The sequence below is a fragment of the Lissotriton vulgaris genome, chromosome 2_1 (genome assembly GCF_964263255.1).
Source record: "Lissotriton vulgaris chromosome 2_1, aLisVul1.2, whole genome shotgun sequence".
NCBI lineage: Eukaryota > Metazoa > Chordata > Amphibia > Caudata > Salamandridae > Lissotriton > Lissotriton vulgaris.
The window spans coordinates 1,735,453,879-1,735,476,354 of NC_141687.1; the positions used below are offsets into that span (position 1 = coordinate 1,735,453,879).

At 41.5% G+C, this 22,476-nt stretch overlaps 1 protein-coding gene across 1 annotated transcript in view; it reads right to left on the reverse strand.

Moving 5' to 3' along the window:
- LOC147733208 (mucin-5B-like) overlaps positions 1–22,476 on the reverse strand; it is an 875,769-nt gene that overhangs the window by 18,272 nt on the left and 835,021 nt on the right. Inside the window, exon 41 of the mRNA XM_086957740.1 lies at positions 170–293. Within this exon, the coding sequence (XP_086813866.1) occupies positions 170–293 (124 nt within the window). The remainder of the gene's footprint in view (positions 1–169; positions 294–22,476) is intronic.

Here is a 22,476-nt window from a genome sequence, read left to right on the forward strand (position 1 = left end):
CTTTGAGTACAGGTATTTCAAGCTCACCCGTATTTGAGTATTTGATCAGTGGGAGGGGGGCGGGGAGGGTAGGAAACTCTCCACGTCGATGAAGCAAGAAACGCTGTCTTCGGTTTCAGGTAAATAATTTATAAAGCATTTTTTACGTGTCACGTTGTTAGATACTTACTTGTAATTCGAGAAGCAGGCTCCTTCACAGGAACGGACTTCAATTGGCTCTAAAGTAACACAGCCATCATTGGTGATGTTCATAATTTCCTTTGTCATTCGGCAGCCCTGTGACGACGACATACCTTAAAAAAAAACATGGACATGTTATACTTGAGACAGTTACTATTTACATTCACGTCAATGTCGTGTTGAACTTTACATTATAGTCGCTTGTGGTTTGGATTTGAGGTTGTCTTAATTATATGACATGTATGTCACATTCTCAATCCCAGTCATGCATGCTATGTACATATTTTCAAATGGGTTGCACAATACAGTATATGAGGTGCGGTACCTGAATGAAGAATGTTTAAAGATTTAAGGAGAATCCCCAAGAAGCACCAGATTAAAAAAAAACGGGCATTTGCACAAACAATAATATATTCATAATAACCACTCCTTTTTAGATGCACCTTGGTGGCAGAGAAAGGCATTTGTGCTTGGGAGAGTGGGGAAAAGGCTCCTCAAAAAGTACGATGATTGACTGCAGCTGTTGAACATTCAACACAAGAGGATGACATAAACAGCGGCTGTTAACAGTCTTTGGAGATTGACAGAGGCGTGGTGCAAATACCAACCATAATATGCACTAAGTCAGTGAGTGAAGTGGGTAAGATTTAATTGCCCTAGAGAGTTTTATGGCCCCAGAGAAAATATTGCTAAAATGGATTCAGTGCTGGAAATGAAATTCAATGAAATTAAAATATTTCATGGGGCTAAGGCACTTGCTGAGGAGATCTTAGGCTATCCAGTTTTTTTCCAGGGTGCAAGAGTGGTGGATAACTCTATTTTTAAGGCATTTGCTGGAGAGATCTAAGTGCAGCCTAATCACAGGTTTGACTAAAGTGGCTTACGACAAATTGGTATTTCTTGTAGACAGCCCAGTAGTTTGCTGTTTTTGTTAACGCAATTCCTTTGTTACACCCAATTCACCAGTTATAATCCTTGTAATATAGCTTGTTGAGTTATAAACTGGCATCAGGGAGCTGCCTGGCAACTGCAAGGTAAACGTTCCAAACCATACTACTTTTTTTCTCAATCTTTTATGATTTTTTTCTTAAGGTGCTAAACATAGTTAGCTTGGTTAATAATCAACACTCACTCAACAATTTGTATTCATGAATTTCTCTGGAATGATAGGAGAGCTAGAATTGCATATACATTTTTTGGAAAACCTTATGATATGGGTGGTTGTAATTTTCCCGATTGGGAGAAATATCAGGTTTCTTTCTTAGCTTCTCAAGGGGCTCTATGGTTTTCTTCTATCCCGGCTCACACGCCTTCCTGGGTGTTGATTGAGCAAGATCTTTCTTTTCCCTTGCCAACCTCTTCCTTTCTTACCACATCCATCTTATCTATTCCGTTCTCTCGTACGATCATCCTAGATACCATTACAGCAATTAGGTCATTCGATAAGAAAGTTGCTACCACGATTCATAAATCGAGGTGGTCTTCATTGTGGCATAATCCTAGAATTAAGATTATTTTTGATCCCACATTGATAATTTATTGGGCTTCTAAGGGGATTACTTTGGTTAGTCATCTCTATGGTTCCAATAAAGATCAGTTACCATTTTCCTCCTTAGCTCAACAATTCTCTCTCACTAATTTAGACTTTTACACCTTTCTAAAAATAAAAGTTGCTCTTGCTAAACTGCGTCTGGATCCAAATTCTCCTACTATTGCGTTGTTCAAGTTGTGGCTTAGATCTGGGCATGTGGCTTCGAAAATTTATAAATTTCTGTCTTCCACTTCCTCTGCCTTGTTCACCGTTACCCAACAGAAATGGTTACATAATTTTGATCAGGAACTCACTGAACATATATCTCCAGAATCCTGGCAGTTGATTGGGAAGCTTTCTCTTCGTAATAAAATGGCCCCTTCTTTAATTCAATCTAAGTTCTTCTCTATCAATCTTCTTCATTGGACTCCAGTGCGCTTACACTCTCTGAATCTGAAGGACGGTGATCTTTGTTGGAGTTGTGGGCTGACTGCTGGTGATTATCCACGTATGTTTTTTGTTGGACCTGGCCCTTTTTGGCAGATTCACCCCGAAACTTTTTGCTTTTGCCTAGCCTGTTTCTGTAACCTGGTGTTGGTGAGTTTAGGTCTCTGAGCACTTTTTCACTGTGGTCCAGTGTAAAGTGCGTGCACTCTCTGTGTGTGTGGTGAGAGTGACCTGCCATCCCACAGGAATGCATGGGGAATATGTGTGACCATGGTAGTTCTCGATGTGTGGGGAGTGCAGGGTCGAGTTTGGTATGTGCGAACTCGTGAGATTGAATGCTGCACAATGATGTATGTGGCATGATTGTGTCTAGTGTGGAAGTGCCACTTCTAGAAGTTGTCATGTTTGTGTAATTCGTGTCTGGCGTGTGATTGGCTGGAGCTGGCTGGTGCGCCTGGCTCCAGGAGTCAGGATGGATCTGCCCCAGTGGTGAGTGTTGAGATTAGCATGCTGATGTGAAGGAGGGGCTGCACCTGGGACCAGAATAGGGCTGGGCTTTCCCCACACAATGCTGGCTCCACCCCCTGTGGTGCGTCTGATGTCCCTAGCCTGGCCAGTGAAAGGGAGTTCCCCATAACCAGTTGTAGCTGGTTCTTACATTGCCTACACGCTGCTAGACTAAGGGATTTTTGTGTATAAAAAGAGGCTGTGACCTCTTGTAAAATGTTCTTGTTTCTGACTGGAATCAACCAGGGGTGTGCTGTTGCTGGGGGCCCTGGTTGCTGTAGGGATCATCCCTTAGGAACCTGGTGCTGTCTGTGCCCCCAGCGCCTTGAGAGCACTTGATTTTTCATTGGTGGGCAGAGCGCTGTCGTTTTCCCGAGGAGGGAAGCGCTCCTGCCCTTTGGATGCCCCTGAGTGCGCAGGTGCCCACCCTGTGTCTTTATTTCATTTATATTTATTCTTAAGGGTGCCACCCCGCTTTTTATAAGCCTTAGCGGGTGCCCACCTCGCTTTTATGTTTTATTTTTATTTCGAGGGTGCCCACCCCTCGTTACTGCCCCCGGGATTCACCGCCGCAGCCGCGGGTAAAAAGGAAGTCAGGCACCGTAGTGCCTGACGGTGGGCGGGAACTCCGGTTTGTAAGGGAAGTCCCGCCTGCTGCCGCGCTGGGATTGGAGGGGAGTCTCGGGGGACGCGGAGAGGCTGCAGCGGCCGCCGAAGGCAGCGCGGGGCTCCCAGGATGGACAGGGAAGCCCCTCGCCAGGAATGGAGTGTTGCCGCCGGAGTGCCCCTGCGAGGAGGGGACGAGAGGAGGCCGACGCCAGAGTTTGCCCGGGTACAGAGCGGAGTCCAATGTGAGGGAGAGCCCCGCTGTCAGCCGCATTGAGAGGAAACGTTGCCCCGCGCCAGACAACCCCCGGTGAGTGAGGCAGTGCTGGGGGGGCACTGCGGGATCAGGTGGTGTGCCTGACAAAGGCACCAGTCTATATGCTCTTCAGGGCGGCCCGTCTTGCAGTGGGGTGCCACAACGGTGGGCAGACTTGGTTCTTCGGCGCCAGTTCGCACCAACAGGGGAATACTTGTTTCAGAGCCTCTGGGCTCTAACGGTTGGTGGCCATTTGTTTTGAAGTCCCAAGGAGGACTTGGGAGCATGTATTTCCTTAAGGAGCCCGTGGCTCCGAGACCCCCGAAATCCTGTGAGCCAGATGGCTCACAGGGGGTACAGTGTTTATTTTACAGAGCCCTGAGTGCCTCCAGCGCTTCGCAGTGTTCGAAGGGCACCTTGGGGATTTCTAGTGCCTAGAAGGCTCCAAAATAAGCATATGTTTACTCAGAGCCCAGAGGGCTCCAACGTGGGCTATATTTCTTTGAAGGGCCCAGGTTCATGTCTCCATGTTTTGCCTCATTATGACTAGAGCCTAGAGGGCTCCAAGGTGCACAGTGGATTTCAGAGCCAGATGGCTCCAACAGTTGGCGCAGTCTTGTCTTGAAGGGCTAGTGAGAGCCCCTGTCGCAGTTCTTGATTCCCAGCTGCTCAGCAAGTAGTGGGCAGCTGCACCGTTTAGGCGCAATGTGAGTGAAAGTCTCTGGGAGGGACGGAGATGGCACAGAGGTGCCAGGCCTTCTACAGCTGCGCAGAACTTAGTGCCAGCTGCAACGTTTAGGCCCTGTTGTTGTTCCCAGCTGACCAGCAAGTAGTGGGCAGCTGCAACGTTTAGGCTTGCGCCGTTAGTGCACCCTTGACTGGCGCTGCAATGGCAGTGCGCCCTGACATTCTGGACACAGGACATTTGAACCCCTTCTCTAGATGGCCAGTTGGCCAGGGGGCTGGTATGTGGGTAGGGCGCAAGGCCCTAATGTGATTTTTGCGCAATGTGATTTTACCATGTTTATGATGGTAATTGCTTAATGTGATTTATGGGCTAGGGTGATGTGGTGCTGGAAATGTAATGCATTTAGTATGTTTTACTCGCCCTGTATTGATACCTCTAGAGATGGTTTTTCCTGTGGAGGTTTGTGGTAGTGAGATTGTGTTTCACTATGATTTACGCCCCTAAATGTGAGTTATTCTTAGGGGGTAGGGTCTAATGTGTTTAGACTAGTGAGGAGATTGCCTACTGTATTTTTACTGGTTAGGCCTAAATGTGAGTTAGGCGTAATGTGCAATGCCATTATGCCTGTGATACCTCTAACTGTGTTTTCATGTTTAGGAGGGTGTTTTGCCTATTCTAGTTTATACTAAAGAGGTTATGTGTCCATGCGTGATCTAGGCCTATGGTTATTAATATTGCATAGTGTGTACCTACCTGTTACCAGTGGTTACTGGTTGTGATCTATAATTGTTATTTGGTGTTACAGTTATTCTAAGTGCTAGTTCTTCTAAGTGCTGATTCTGACAGTGGCCCACGTGGCCCTGTCCTAGTGTAAATAATCCCTTGTGAATATTGCCCATGCCAGTTGGCACAATGTATATTGTGTGATTAGTATCTGATGTGTTTTGACAATAGGAAAGTTATTTTTATATAACCTTGTGTGGAGTTCCTTTTGTGGTGTGCCTAGGATGTTGTTGCTGTAGTGTGCGTGCTTTACACATTGCCTCCGGGATAAGCCTGTCTGCTCGTGCCAAGCTACCAAGGGGGTGAGCAGGGGTTATCTTGTAGTGTGACTCCCTTGCCCTGACTAGAATGGTGGTTTCTGCCTGGCTTTGGCGTAAGCCTTAGCCAATCAGAAATCCCAGTTCTAACATTTTTTGTGTGTTCACTTTTGCAACCCTATTGGAATTTAATACATTAACATCTTATGTTAATTTTTCAATTTCAATTCCAGCTTTCCTTTCCCATGATTATGTTGGGCCCATTGGCTTCCCGAATGCCTCTGCCCTTGGACTCTATAGAGTTACAATTACTGGATCTTTTATTGACTGTAGCTGTTTTAGTGATTCCTATGGAATGGAAGTCTTTTTCTTCCATATCATACCATACTTGGTGGGCATGGGTCTCTTTTTTAAGAAGTGCACACACTTCGGTGGATGAGGCTCATCTTTCCCCTACTATCTCTAGTGGCGTTTGGAGAGCTTTGGATACATATATGGATTTGGCTTCAAAAGGGTTGGTTGATCAGTATCCTTTGCATCGTCTAGTTGATTGCTGTAATTGTTGTGTATATGTAGCACTGCAGGAGATCCTTCCTTTCATTTCCTTCATTCTTCTCTCCCCTTCCCCCTTAAATTCTTTTCTATCTTCTCTTTTTCTCCCTCTCACTGTCTTGTTTTTCGCGCTCTATCTTTTTTCCTCTTTCCTTTCTCTCTCTACATATATTTTTTCTTATATCATGGTGATGCTCTTGATGGTTATTAAAGTTCCTTTGCATAACCCTTATTTCTTTCATATTATCCATATGTAATATTTAAGAAGACTTATTTGTGACTAGACCAAAAGATATGTTATTCTTCTTGACTTTTCATCATTTGTATCTCTTTTTATTGTATTTACCTATTTATATGCTTCTTAAAAACTAATAAACTTATTGAACAAACCTTACTACTTTTTTCTCAATCTTTTATGATTTTTTTTCTTAAGGTGCTAAACATAGTTAGCTTGGTTAATAATCAACACTCACTCAACAATTTGTATTTCTCAATTTCTGCTCATGAAAAGAATAATAAAACCATTAAAAAGACATAAAGCATTCAGAATAAATACAAGTTAAAAAATGAAAGCACATTAGATTGAAACACATGCCCTATGTCTTATAGCACGTTGAATGTAAACAGCAGTTGAGAAACATCCTCACAGCTGTCAATGAACGCAGAAAAGTAAAGGCAGCTCTACTGTTTCGAATATTAGCCTGTTTTAAAAAAGGTAGAAGATACCGCTTTTACAGTAATGCCTAATATTGGCAGATAAACTTAAAGTGTAACATGCTTTGTGCAGAATAGCTAGCACAGGGGCAAATTAGGAACCCGGCTGAGGGAAGGCACCTAAAATGTGCTCTGTGCTCAATCTATGGGCCTGATTTAGATCTTGGCGAATGGGTTACTCTGTCACAAAGGTGACGGATATCCCGTCCACCAAATTATTACTCCTATTATATCCTAAGGGATTTATATTTCGGCGGATGCGATATCCAATACAGTTGTGATGGAGTAACTCCTCCAGCAAGATCTAAATCAGGCCCTACGTCTCACTAGCAGGAACCTTTGGTACTGATTGCTAACCCATGTTAAGTACTTCTCTAAACTGTTACTTGTGGAAATCTCAGTAAATGCCTGGACAGTTGGCTTTTCAGCTTCCCCCTACACTCTCTCGTCTGTGCATTTGTCTGAAAACTTGTTTTTTAGAAGCTTAGGAAAGTAGCATGCAGGGTACTAGGGGACCTAAAAAGATCTTCCAGGCCAAGCTGAAACAGGTGTTAAGTATGTGCCTGATCCAGGGTATTTTTAAGTATTATTCTGCTTCAGGCAGACAGTGAGAACCACACGGTTAAAGGTGTTTTGACACCTTGTTCATATCCTGAACCACAGGAAGAGTGGTTGCTTCTTTATGAAATCACTGATGAACCCTAGACCGACCTCAGAATGGCAGAAAGAAGAGCTGTCTTATTTGGGGACAGCATCTAACCTCCTAATGAAGCCATTCTCGATCCTTTCCAGCCTGCCTGGTCACTGAGACCACAAACCCCTGCCCTATAGCTGGCAATTGCATAGCTTTGGCTTTATTAAATGGCAGTAAACTCCCTAATGGGCTTTATGCCTAGTCTACTACCGGTCTTGAGGACGACTTTGAGGGCTTTCGAGAAGCCTGCAGCTTATTGCTTTTCGGTGGGCCTGACGTGAGATTCTTGTCAAAAGGAATTCCAAGATTAAAAGAAACCATGGGAAGGGTACTAACTTTATTGTTGTTAACAATGAAAACAGTACCTTCCTTCTTCCTGGAACCAAAAACTATAACATGGGTTTTAGCTAGATTAACCCTCAGGTCCATACACATCACAAAGCTACAAAACCAGTCCAGTACACACTGCAAACCGATTTCCGTCCTGGCGATTAGGACTGTTTGATTAACGTAGGTCAGAGGAGGGACACTACGAGCGCCTATATCAACAAACAGCTCACTGAAAACTTGGAACCCAACATACTACTCAATGCCTCACAATCTGGATTCCATGTCAACCACAGCACAGAGACCACGTTGATCACCACCACAGACATCATATCTCTCCTTGACCATGGAGAAACTGCGGCCCAGATCCTCCTTGACCTCTCCGCTACATTTGACATTGTCTCTCACTACACCCTCATCGACAAACTCCTCACTGACGGCATACAGCAAAACGCCCTCCAATGGATCAACTCTGTCCTCTCAGGATGCATACAGAGCATTTTATTGCCTCCCTACTCCTCTGCACCCAAGGACATCACCTGCAGCATACTCCAAGGATTATCCCTCAGCCCACCCCTTTCAGAATTTACATGACCCCCCCTTCACGGACGTCATCAGATCCCACAGCCTCAACATAATCTCCTACGCCGACGACCCTCAACTCATCCTCTCACTCACTGAGGACCCCACTAAAGCCAAAACCAACTTCTACAGTGCCATGGCAGACGTAACCAAATGGATGAGAGACAGCTCAACTCCAACAAAACAGAAGTACTGATTTTCGGGAAGAACACCTCTGAATAGGACTATAGCTGGTGTCCTGAAAAACTCGGACCAACGTCCACACCGACAGACCAGGCACATAACCTCGGCATCATCCTGGACAACCAACTGACAATGAAACAACAACTCAAAGCAGTCGCATCCTCATACTTCTGCACCCTCCGCATGCTCCCCAGAATCTTCAGATGGATCCCTATCTACATAAAAAAGACAGCCACGCAGGCTCTTATCACCAATAGCCTGGAGTATGGCAAGGCTCTCTACGCTGGATCATCACCCAACACCTCAAAAGATTCCAGACCATAATGAACACTGCAGTCAGACACATCTTTGACTACCCCAAATGGACCCACATCACCCCCACAACAGAGACCTCGATTGGCTACCCATCTGGAAGAGTTGCCAGTTCAAAATCCTCATGCATGTCTACAAAGCACTAGACAACCAAAACGCCATCTAACATCAACCATCGAATTAACCTCCACCCAACTGCAAGAAACCTGCACTCCACCTCACTCGCCCTCGCAAACCCCCTTACCCACCTACCACAGCCACAGTGGGGGCAGTTCCTCTTTCATCACCCCCAAGGCTTGGAGCGTTCTACCCCTCCAAACAGTTCACTGTCTGACGGTGTTTAGAAAGAATCTCAAGACCTGGCTTTTTGACTGAGTCATGGCACCACAGAGCCTAGATGCACCTGGGTGACAGTGTGAGCTCTACAAGTACTGGTTGATTGATTTATTGATTAATTGATATGTGGACAGACCACACCAAGCTTCAAGAGTTGCTCTTCTAGACCATTTACATATAGCGAGAAGAGGAAGGGGACCAGGACATAGGCCTGGTGTACACCTCTGGCCAGGTTAAAAGCTGCATTTGTCTTCCCACAGGGCATTACCTCACACTGGCAATTACTTCATGTGGCATTCTCTTTGAAACTTAATGATATTTTGGCCTACCCCATGTCTGACATAATGCTCCACAGATTGGATCTGTTTACAGAATCAAAAGTAGAGCTTGGGTCCATAAATGTCAGGTACAACTTGTACTTATTAAAAGATATAGATTTAGGGACTGCTCAACTATCCTCAAGCCAGGATGGAAACCAAATTGAAGCTTGAATAGCACATTGTGCTCACAAGCCCAAGACTGAGACGCTCCAGCAATATTCTCCCCATTATCTTAACAGTTGAAATAATCAGTGATTAGGTGCAATAGCATTGCAGATCTCCTTTGGAGCCATTTTTAAAAATAGGAATAATGGTTGCATGGGACCAAGCCTTTGGTGGATCTGTTGTCAAAACAGTGTTGAGGACAGTGTTTAGAAGTGAAACCCAAATGGTGTACTGGACTTAAAAAGATTGAATGGAATTCCGTCCGGGCCTGGAGCATTCCCACTGAGGCAGCTAGCTACTGCTAATAAAACCTCACACAGCTCAATCTCCAGGCCAACAGATCAAATAACCAAGGGCTGGATAAGTACAGGGGAGCTTGGAGACAGTCGGGACAAGCTGGGAACTGCCTTAGCCAGGGAAAGGGCATCCCTAGAAAAAGGGTCAGATTAGAGGCTGCAAAATTAGGCCAGGCCTCGGGGGGAATCACTGTACGATTTACTGTAAGTCACGTGCTGTATTGAATATTCTATCAAAACTATTGAGCAGCTGATGCCCATCCCCGGATTAAAGTTTTTGTCTGGGGGCGTGGCTACGGTGCCGAGGGAGATGGCCGCCGCATTTGAGAGCTCCGCTGAAGCGTAGCGCGACGGAGAGGCTCCAGGCTTCTTTTCACACAGCCTGAACTCCAGAGCTGCAGAATTCTCAGTCGGAACTCTTGCTGCCTGCCATGTGTTGGCTGAAAGGCTCGGGTGAACGTGTTTTGACCTTTTCTTCTGGTCTTACTTCAAACGTGGTCCACGAGTGGAATGCGGCCGTCATTTTGATTAATAGCGACCCCTCTGCCTCATGCTGACAGAACTTTTACTGCTAACAGAATTTTCTCTATGCACCTTGTAATTCACAAGCATGTTTGCTTGAAAATCACTATTCATTTTTTCTTTTTTAGTGCTGTTTGAGCAGCTGGTCTCTATTTAATTATGACATGGCCTTTTGGACTGCTGCTCTCTTTATATTTGTAAGAGTGTATACTAGCATGTTTTTTCCAGGAAAACAAGTCCTTTTTCACACTGACTTCTCACATTAAATGTCTATTTTTACTATGCAGCTACTTTTTGGAGTGTTTTCTTTCACTTTTTTGAGGAGGTGAATAATAATATATTTTGAAGTGGTGAAAACAAATAAATATTATTTTTTGAAAAAGTCAATAAAAATTTCTTTTGAAGAGGTGAATAATAATATCTTTTGAGGAGGTGAAAATAAATAAACTTGGATGAGGTGATCAATAATATAGTCTGAGGAGGTGAACAATAAAATTTTTACTGACCGCCGCCATTTTGGGCGCTGATTTTTGCTTCTATATACCTTATCTCACCCTTTGCTTTCCTCAAAATAGCAACATCTCGCGCTACTCGTACAGGTTTTCATAAAACCAACACTAGTACTGGGTCACTGGAAGACACTAACCCATTCAGTGTTTTACAAGATAATGGCGAAGAAGCAATAATGGACTTTTCCACAGCGAGAAGTTATTCCTCTCAAAATTCACGCACAAATCATAAAGCAAACTCCAAGATTCCTTCCACGGCTGCCTCTACTCTGGGTAAAAGAGTTAAAACAGATCATCCTTCACCCACTAACTCCTCTTCCTCTATTTCTATGGAATTATTACTTGATGAAATTCGCTCTCTTAAACCTATATGGTGGAGACGAATTCTCGTCTTCAAAGCTTGGAAGATATTTGGTCTCACACTGAACAAAAAGTTGATGAATTAGAAAAAAGAGTTGCTTCTGTTCAGGTAGTCACTGACCAAGTTCCCTCCCTTCATAGAGAAATACAGAATCCTAAATTACAAGTTGAAAACTTGGAAAACCGCAACAGGCTTAATAATCTGCGCATTTACGGATTGGCAGAGGGCCTCGAAGGATCCAACCCTATATCCTTTTTTCAATCTTTTTTTGCCAACGCTCCTTGGACTTTCAACTTCTCCATCCATGAATATTCAGCGATTTTATCACCTTGGTCACATTTCCCGCCAAGCTACTACATCCTCCTCCTCTTCAATAAAACCCAGTGGGGTAATCTTGTACTTTTTAGAATATACAGATCTCCTCAAAGTTCTCCAAGCGGCTAAGCAGAAAGGAAAGATCATATGGAATGGTTTAACTCTCTTCTTTGCGCAAGACTACGCCAAGGTTACTGCAGATCGATGAAAGAAGTTTCTAGAGATGAGGCCCACTCTTTGATCCCTGAATGCTCCTTAAGGTTTATTCCATCCATGCCTCTTCAAAGTGACTTATAATAATAATACAACCTATGAAGATCCTACCCTTCTTTAACAATTCCTGACCTCCTGCAGAAATGATTCTATGAAAACTCCTTGACCATAATTAATTGTTTTTCTGCATAAATTCTGTTGGTTACTGTTTTACGTCTCCTACTCTTCCCAGTGGTTTTCTGTCTTTTTGTTACGATATGAGATATGTTAATATTTTTCCTTCTCGGTCTATTTCTTTCAGATACAGCTTTATGGTTCGTTGATTATGTTTTCTTTGTTTATGCCTGCGGATTGTCTCCCCCAGCTGCATCTTTGTGGAGTCCTCTGTCCAGTGTGCTAACTTCCTCATGTGGTTCCACCCGTCCCACTCCCATGTTTTTATGTGGTATGTCCTTTTGATTGTGTGCCTTCTTGTCAACGATTTGTTATGTATTGTTTATCTGCATTGAATTTTGTTTTTTCCACTTTTTTCTTTTCTTTCCCCTCTTGTTGATAACATATTCTTCAGATTTGAATCTTTTTCCTTCTTAATCTCACTTCTGTATTTATTCTCTCTTCAATTGTTTTTCATCTTTTATTGAGTAACAAATCTGCTATTTCAATTGCTTGTATAATAATTGTGCATTCTCATTTTAATGGGTTACCTTTAGAGTTGTAACTTGGAACGTTAAAGGAGTCAATAACCCCATAAAAAGACAACATGTGTTAACTCACTTAGCTAGATTGAATGTTGATATTGCTTTAATTCAAGAAACTCACCTATCAGATATTGGAACAGCTAAATTGAAAAGATGTTGGGTGGGAAATGTATTCTCTTTACCAGCTTAGGGACGAAGAATGGAGTTTCTATCTTATGCTTAAAAAATATCAGGTATCAGTAGTTCATCAAGAAAATGACCTAGAAGGTCGCTGGGTAATTGTTAAAGTGCTTATTGGTCAAATACCTTTGGTACTCTTTAATGTTTATGCTCCTGTCAATATTGATAATATGTTTTGGACTCAGATATTGGATAAACTTTTTATGTTTGATGATGATTATGTTATTTTTGGAGGTGACTATAATCAGGCTCTGGACCCAATATTGGATAGACATTCCTCTGTAAAATTCTCTAACACCAAGATGCATTCACAATTACTTCTGCCATACGTCTTGAAACTCTAATTGACATCTGGAGACTTTGTAATCCAGAAATCCAGGAATATCGTTTCTATTCTCCCACTCAACATTCACAATCCCGAATAGATTATCGTTTCTTCAGTAAACTCGTGTCTCAGCTTGTCTCTCATGCAGAGATTGTCTCCATTTTGATATCAGACCATGCTCCAGTTTTTTGTGGATTTTGAGCTACTACCTTTTTGACCTCATACTGGTAGGTGGCGTTTTAATAACACACTATTAACAGATCCCAATTTTACAAGCCAATTCACCACCTTTGCGTCTGAATTTTTCACTCTTAACTCTACCCCAAATTCTTCTCCAGTAATGATTTGGGATTCTTTTAAAGCCGAAGCCAGAGGTTTTATCATAAGTTTTGTTTCACGGAGGAACACGTTTTTTAAAGCTAAAAATGCTCAGTCACTAACCAAGATTAAGAAACTTGAATACTGTTATTACCACTCCAAATCTGAAGCTTCGTTAAAAAAACTTATTGAAGCTAAATTCTCTTTTAATAAACTATCTACTGAAGTTGCTTCCTCTTATCTTTTAAAAAGTAGTGCTCGATATTATGGGGGCCAAAATAAAATGGGGAAATTGCTTGCAAATTATTTAAAGATTAGTCGGGAGAGGACTAAAATAGAATCCATTTGTAATGACCTAGGTGTCTCGCTATTTAAAGATAATGATATTCCGAATGAATTTGTTTCATTTTACAAAAATCTCTATACGCCAGAACACCAACCATCTTGGGCAGCACTTTCTTCTTTCTTCCAATCGATAAACTCTCCTCCACCTCACGATACTGACTTTACCTCATTGGAATCTGACATTACTCTACCCGAAATAACACATGCTGTGTCAGTACTGAAAACAGGAAAAGCACCTGGTCCTGATGGATTTACTATTGAATTTTATGTCCATTTCGCGTTTTTGTTACTCTTCCACCTCATATTATTTTAAAATCTTTTGTTAAAGACGGGTGCTCCTCAGGAACTTTTCAGGAAACCATGATCTGCTTAGTTCCCAAAGGAAACAACGATCCTCCCTCTTGCAAAAACTACAGTCCGATCTGCCTAGTTAATTTAGACTATAAGATCTTGGCAAAAAGTATTCCGCTACGTATTGACCCCATTTTACCTAATCATATCGTCTCAGAATAGTCAGGTTTTGTTAAAGGTCGTTTGTCTTCAGATAACTAAGAGTCTTTTTTAACATTCTAAGTAAGGCCTCTTCTCTTGCTTATCCCATTGCCGCAATAGCATTAGATGCTGAAAAAGCATTTGATAGGATTGGTTGGGATTTTATGTTTTAAGCACTAAAATGGATTGGTCTCCCCACTAAATTGATTTCTCTCATTTCTCTACTTTATTATGGTCCTAAAGCTTCTATTTTCTGTGAATGGGATAACTTCTGAGTACTTTTCTCTCTTTAGAGGAGTTCGCCAAGGATGCCCTTTGTCCCCTGTTTGATTTATAATAGCTATGGAACCCTTTTTAACGAAAATTAGTCTAGATGAAAGAATTACTGGTTTTAAACTCGACACTACTCATGTTTAAATGTATGTTTATGCTGATGACATCCTTCTATATTGTTCAAATCCCTCTACTTCTCTTCCAGCCTTTCTCTCCCAAGTTGACACTTTCTCTCAATTACCCAGATATCGTCTTTACTCAGACAAATGTGAAGTTCTCCCCTTAAATATTTCTTGTTTAAAACAGGATTTTATCAATTCTAGTTTCTCTTGAAAGACCTCTAACATAAAGTATTTAGGTTTATGGTTCACTTCCAATATTCCAGACAGCTTGAAGGTAAATTTTGACAGTATTATTAAAACTTTATCTGAATCTATAGACTGATGGCACCCACTTTTCCTATCCTGGTGGGGACGTCTAGACTCTATTAAGATGATGCTTTCTCCTTTAATTCTTTATCTTTTGTCCATGATCCCGGTACATATTCCAGGTTTTTATTTAAAAAACAATTCCTCTCTACTAAACAAATTCCTCTGGAAAAACAAATCTCCTCAAATAGCACTCAGTCCTCTCAAAGCTGATAAGAATTCTGGAGGTCTCAAATTTGCTGATTTTAAATCTTATCACTGCTATTTCTCTACGACAATCCTCTTGCTGACTTTCTCTTGATCAAGGTGTTCATCCTCCTCTCTGGCTGACTATAGAAAAACACTTTATAGCTCCTTTCCATTTTAATTAATCTCTTTCTATTACTAATAATATCTCTTATTTTCGTTCTCAAGTCATCTTCCATACTCGTAAAATATTAATCCCACTTCTTCCATTCTCTTATCCTTCATTTGCCTCGTTAAATCAGCAGCCCATTTGGCATAATCACTTATTACGTATCAAAGGCCGTACTTTTTATTAGAAATCTTGGAGACTCAAAGGCTTAATTTGTATTTCACAGTCAGTACTTAATAATATCCATCTATCCTTCTTAGACCTCCAATCAAAATTTACTCTATCCTCTTCCTGTAAAACTCAATATGACTCACACCTTCCTTCTCTTTCACAATACCTTCTTTCCTTACTTCTTGATCCTAATATCCCTACCAGATGTTCCAATCTTTTTCATTTATTATGTATTAATTCCTCTGCTTCTTCTCTATATAAAAATCTATTTTTCCCCTCTGATAGAGCCAAGGGAAAGGCTGAATTGGCTTGGGAAAAAGATGTAGCAGATTGTTGTCTGTACCATTTTGGGATAAAATATAGCTAAAGATTCATAAGACATCAAGAGCAGCTAATACTTCTCAGACTCCTTATTTTATTTACAAACGCCTTTTACTCACACCTGCATACTTAGCCTCTTTTTCGGCTGACTCATCCTCAAACTGCTGGTCTTGCTGATTTAAAACACATGTTTTTGATTGCCCCTCTCTTTCCCATTTTTGGTGTTTAATATGGTCCCAAATTAATACAATTTTCAAAACCCAAATTTCTTTTTCTCCATCTAACGTCTTTTTAGGTTTTTATCACCTTCCCGGACTCATTCATCCTCCAGCCCCTCATTACTTCACTTATTATAAGCAATAGCTCTTCATTTAATAACTTCCAATTGGAAACAAGCCGCCAAAGTTACTTTTAAAGCATGGTGGAATGCTGTTTGTTTCCATCATAGACTTGACACAAGCAATGTTACTCCCTTATCCTTATACATTAAAAGAGAACTCCTATAGCTCCCTTTATCCACTTATTTAACTGATATAGCTTCAACATCCACTACTAAAATTAATTCTCCTGATGAAGTAAGAAAACCTCCATAAACACTTGTTCTCTTTATAATCCAACTCTAGATATAAATTTGATATTACTCCTTTTTTTTATTATTGTGTTTTTTAAGCTTAAGACTATTTTGTACTTATTAACTTTTTTGTGTATAAAAAGAGATTACCTTTATGCTTAACGTTTTTAAAATGATATTTTAATAGATATTTTGATTCCCCCCTTTTTCCCTTTCTCCCTTCACTCACTTTCCTTTTTTTTTTCTTTTTTTATATTTTTATTGAAAAGATTTTTTCTCCCCCTTTTTTTTCCCCCCTTATTTACATGAACAGGGCACAACAAGATACAAAATCAAAGAACACAGATTGATAAAACGCAAAAATAAATTACGATATGCTTAATACATAAGAATTCAACTTAGGAGAATACATGCATAATCATAAATTCCAGTGTTCGACAATACAGATTCTTCATAATCCATCATTCAGTTCCTAACTTCCACTGAATAAATGGACCCCAAATTTGCATACCCAGTTTTTTACCCTTTTATCCCTTCCTGGCATAGATAGCAGTTTCCAATTTTTGTGCTGATAGTACTTTACCTAGCCATTGATGATAGGTAGGAGGATTTGGGTCAAGCCAAGCCGAGGCCACGAACAGTCTAAGAATCGCCATTGCTACAAACATAAAGTGTTTACAGTTTATTTGCTCATTGGGGTTTACCCCCAGTAGCATGATAGCTGGGGTTAGCTCTATTGTTGTTACTAAAGCATTTTCAAAAAAAATTTCAATATCCTGTTTTAACTTATCTAGGTGCGGACAAGTCGAGAAGATGTGTATCAAGTTAGCCTCCGAACTGCCACACCTAAAACAGGTAGTTCCAGATAAACCCCCCATTGAGCAATTTTCCATGGCATATAATACAGATGGTACAGAGTCTTATCATGCTGGGCCTGAAGGGATGATAAACACAGCATCTTACTTCCCATTTCTAATGATTCAGTAAAGATATCCCTATGTATATCTAAATCTAAAGACCATTTATCTGTCCATTTCTCAAGATCATCTTTCTTTAATTTTATCATCTCTGAGTAAAATCTCTTTATGGTACAGTCATGGCCATTTTCTATAAGATCCATCATTATGTTTTTCCCAAAGCCCAATAATCCCCCTTTTTTATTCACTATACAGCTTCTAATTTGGAGGTATTTGAAGAAGTGTTTTGTATTCAACGTGTATTTATTTTTCAGATCAATAAATTGTAATATACCATAATCACCTAGCATATCTCCAATCTTACCTATCCCCCGTCTCTCCCATTCTTGATATACAATTCCTGAAAACACCGCACTGGGTAAAGAAGGGTTATTTTTGAGTCTGGTTTATGCATTGTATTTCCCTATTCCAACCTTTTTAGAAAATCCTTTCCATATATTATAAGCAGACATTACTGTCTTAAATCGTGTTCTTTTAAAATAGCTTTCCTCCGTAAATCTCAAAAATATATTTTCAGCATTTGTGCCCAAGACCAAGCCATAAATAGCGAGTGAGCCTATCTTGTCCCAGCCATCCTTCTCTGCTCCTCCAATCAGACCCGCCATACCTTGCAGTGCTGAAATATAACTTTAAGTCCGGTAATGACCACCCCCCTCTCTCCCGTGGGAGTGACATATACCTCAGTGCCCTCCGTGTCTTGCCTTTTGCCCAAATAAAACGATTAATCATTTGTTCACAAATTTTAAACCATTTGTTATCAACTAAAAGTGGTATTGCCCTGAAAAGATATAAAAATGTTGGTAAAATCAACATTTTGATAATATTGACTCGTCCTACTAGCGACAAATGTAGATTTTCATATCGATCCAAATATTTCTTTGCTTTATCAATTATAGGGGTGATATTTGTTTCCACCAAATTGTTTAGGTCTGCTGAGATATTAATTCCTAAATACCTCCCTATTGGTACCACTCGCCTGTCATCACAGGGAGTCAATAAGTTTTTAATAATTTGGGTTTTTGATGCATTCAGGGAATAGCCCGAGACTTGTCCGAATCTTTGGGCCTCCGCTTCTACCCATGAAGTCGCTTCCGTGGGGCAAGGTGTTATCACCGCCACATCGTCGGCATAGGCGAGTATCTTGCATGGTCCAAGAGCTGTGCATAGTGGGATGATTTCTGGAGATGATTCTATCTTACGGATTAGTGGATCCATATACATGGCAAATAGCAGCGGAGAGCATGGACACCCCTGCCGTGTACCTCTCTTAATCATGAATTGTCCTGTAGTGCCCCCGTTTATTCTTAAGGCTGCAACCGGTCCCTTATACAGGGTCTGAAGTGCTTTCACATAACCAACCTTGATCCCGGCTCTAACTAGAGTGTGCCACAGATAATCCCAGGAGACCCGATCAAATGCTTTTTCCGCATCCAGCAGCTTTACTGCCATCGGGTCTCCTGTTACCTCGGCAGCATCGAACATGGTTATGACTTTCCTAGTGTGATGAGTCGTCCCTCTTCCGGGAATAAAACCATGTTGGTTGTCGCTAACTAGGGTACACTCACTTTCCCAATTATCAGTAATATATTTTTATTTAACTTTACAATATTCATTAATTGTGGTTTTTCCTATATATTATTTTTTTCACTGTTTGCTTTAAATTTTTCCATCAATAAACTTTAAACTTAAAAAAAAAGTTTTCGTCTAAACCTATCAGAAAATCAGAGAGTGAAGAGTTGAGCAGAGTCTATAACAAAGAATCATGTTCCACCTTAGATCCCTTTGTTCTTAGAAAACGATGATGGGAGTGGGTTATTCTTAATGTGCATCTTGGCAAAAAAGAAACAAGAATTGGTAGAGCCAAGATCCTATTTGTCACTAAGAGGAGAATCACCTTTAGTCAGTGCCCAATTCCTCAGATTCTCCGAAAATAATATAAAATCAATGTGGCTAAAATTGACCCACCCAATAAAAGTAGAGGAGGAGACAATGATTGAGGTCCAAGAAGCAAAGGCAAAAACTAGGATACATTTAATCAATATCAGATTAAATTCATCACCAAATGGATTATGAGCAAAATCTGTAATAGAGTTCCCTGCACTGTCTACTGGCCCTAAACATTGGTTGGAGAAAACTAGCAGAGCTTCATGTTAAAATACTGCAGGAGTGCCATCACATAAATGCCTCTTATTCATCTAATGCAGTTTGCAGTTATCAATGTCCTCATGCAATGACCTGTCCAATTGCACCTTGGTTAGTTAAAAAACCGATTGCAGATGTTTATCGGTAGCAATTTCATCAGTAGACACTGTAATACAATGAACTTGTAGTTCGCAGAACCAAGACTAGACCATGTACCCTGGGCGGAGAACATGAGGAAGATAAAGTTGATAAGACCTCCCTTGAACCTGCCCACAGCACCTCGGATTGCTAGTGTAAAATAAGTAGCATATGAGTCAATGGATACAGGGTCAGTCAGCCATGTCTCTTGCAGACAAATTACTGCATAACGTTTGATGATTTTACACCAGTCTTATATGCCCCTCTTACTCACTGGTTCCACCACATTCTTTAAGGCTATCATTAATGACTTAGCTGAGCTGTTTCCAAGGTCCTCTCTGAAGACAGAGCTATCACTGATGGCAGACAGGTACGTTGGGCCTGCCCTGGGCCTTGCCGACCCATTCTCATCCCATACTGCAAATTATTAGGGCCAAAAGTGGTGGCATTGGCGGCTGGTCCAACTGTGAGAAGGGCGCAAACCTATTTGAAGAGGGTACAATATGACAATGGTCAAAGAGGAAAGCATCATTTTTGCTGTTGGCCTATTGAAGGGCTTCTACGGTCAAAGAGGTGGGCCTGGTGAAGTTAAGCTTGGTCAAAATATCTTTGGCCACCCTTTTGTTTTGAAAGTTGATGACAATGCAATCGTTATCAGGCTTCGTGGTGTTTCATACTCATGAGAATTAATTGACAAGGTTGATCTGGCTGTGGAATAGCTCAGGGCCGCCCAGTCTGCCATTGGCCAGTGTACCACTTTGTTACCCAGTTGGGCATGGTTCTCGAGTGTGTCAAGCCGTAGAGGGGGGACACTTGTCAAAATCATGACAAAAGGGGTTGGATGGGGGGATATATGTAGCATGGGGACACAGGCATGCACTCGGATCTATTGCTAACTGGTCTGTTGTATGCAGGTGCCCGCCTTCCCCTCTCAGAGTGCTTTGCAAGCCCGGGCCATTCTCATCATAATTTCTTCTACCCTGACTAAATAATCAGCCCCCCATGGGAGTGTTCACCGTATCCACTAGAGGATGGGACTTTATAAGTGGGCAATGATACTGGCTCTACTGAATCTCTGGCTTGTACTGGCAGCTGTAAAAGGCATTCCTGTGTGTTGTTGTACCCCATATTGCTAGCTCTTCACCGCTTTCTGAAAAGGGACCTGTTTTTGAAGTGGAGGGCTGTAATGGTATCCACAGTTGCCGCTGGGGACATCATATCTCAAAATCCCGTTCAGCCCACACACCTGTGAAGGATTACGTGTCTAAAAAGGTGCACCACATTCCCACTGCGTCTGGGCGAAGCCCGTGCCAAGTTTGGGCTCATCTGCGCCTGTCAGAGACTGGAGCCCTCCCTCTTAGCTTACACATCCGGCCACATGAAGGTACTGTGTTTAAGGTCTTGTTTAATTGACAAAGCCCCTGTATAACCCATTCTGTGCTCCAGACTAGCGTCCTTTTGCATTATGTAGTCATTGGAATCTGCTGCATGAATTTGCTGGTCATGTTCATGAGTTAACTCTGTAGATTTTGCTTTCCATCACTTATTGTAAACCACCGGATTTACTGTTTCCATTTCCGTGTAAAATTTAATCAGGGTTAGAGTGTCAGGTCTAGACAATGGGCAAACGGAAAGGCTTGGACCAGGCAGGGGTTTTGCCAAACTACCCAAACACAAAGCTAATTCAAATGTAAATACATTAGACAAAATTAAGCATCTAATAGAAGTGGCGGAGCAGCTGATCAGCCCTGATTGTCTTATACTGGATCACATTGTTGATAGCTCCAAAACTAAACAGAATTTAAAATCCCTATTCCACACAGGAGTCATTACAAAAAATAAGCCTGGTGGCAAACAGCGGTCCAACAGCCTCTTAAAAAACAAACAGAGGAGAAAGCCCGCCACTATTGCTAAATTCCTAATAGGCCAGATTGGATCTAAAACCAATTCTTCTTCTGTCCCAACTAACATCAATGAACATAATATATTTACCACTGCCTCTGTACCATCTTCCCTTGCAATACCAATTACTCTCCTCTTGCTGAACCCTCCCAAGCCATGATGCCCGCACCATCTACTCATGAACCTACAACCCATTCACCTTCTAAGGAGCCTTCAAAAGCCAAAATATTTTGTAACATTGAAGAGATTAGGGGGAGATTAGTGGCCTCAATGTCACGGACCTCAGTATATCCATACTCTACAGTGTATTCTTGCTAGTCCTTCTTTACCAGCAAACATCCATGGCTCTTAGCACATGTAGACTATAGACACCATAGTCATGAAACCAAATACAACATTAGTAAGTAACAACTTAGTGGATTTCACAGCATGTGCCTCCCATCTGACAAGTCGCACATTCACTTCAAATATATTTGTCCAGATCTAGCTCACAATTTCTCCAAGATGCAGTACACATAGAGTCACCCCTGCGGGGCACTGACTGACAATTATCCCCACTTTAGTCACCCCGGCTACCATCTTCTCTCCAGATTGATCTTCTGACCTATTCTCCCCAAATTCTAGTATTCATGATTGTGGACTAATCAAGACTGGCTCTGCCAGACTGGATACCCACCTGACAGGCTGGGACCCCATTACTATGCCTCATACTCCTATCATTACTTGGACAAAACTATGCTGTCCCTGACCTCATAGAACATAGTCAGTCTTTGATAAAAAGTAGCTTCACGTTTGGAATAACTTTATCGAATCTTCTGATACCTGCGTGATCCAAGAAACCTGATTGACAGAGCTACTGTTCAAACCTAGATACATTATGTTTTTTTGTCCCAGCCCTATGTGGACCTACAAGCTGTCTATGTGGTGGTTTGACAATTTGGATAAAACAAGGTATAGCCCTTAAAATCTATGTTCTACATATTAAAGATCCTAATAATATGGCAATTCATTTGATGGCAAGTAATTCTATCAAAATCGATAGTTATAATGCCCATGCTAGAGGGATTAGGGAGTTCTAAAATCCCATACTATTTCACGCTTAGAAGAATGTTTGGGGTCACAGCACAACTGCTGTTACCTATTGATAGCAGGGGACTTTAATTCAACATTCATGCCTCTGGACA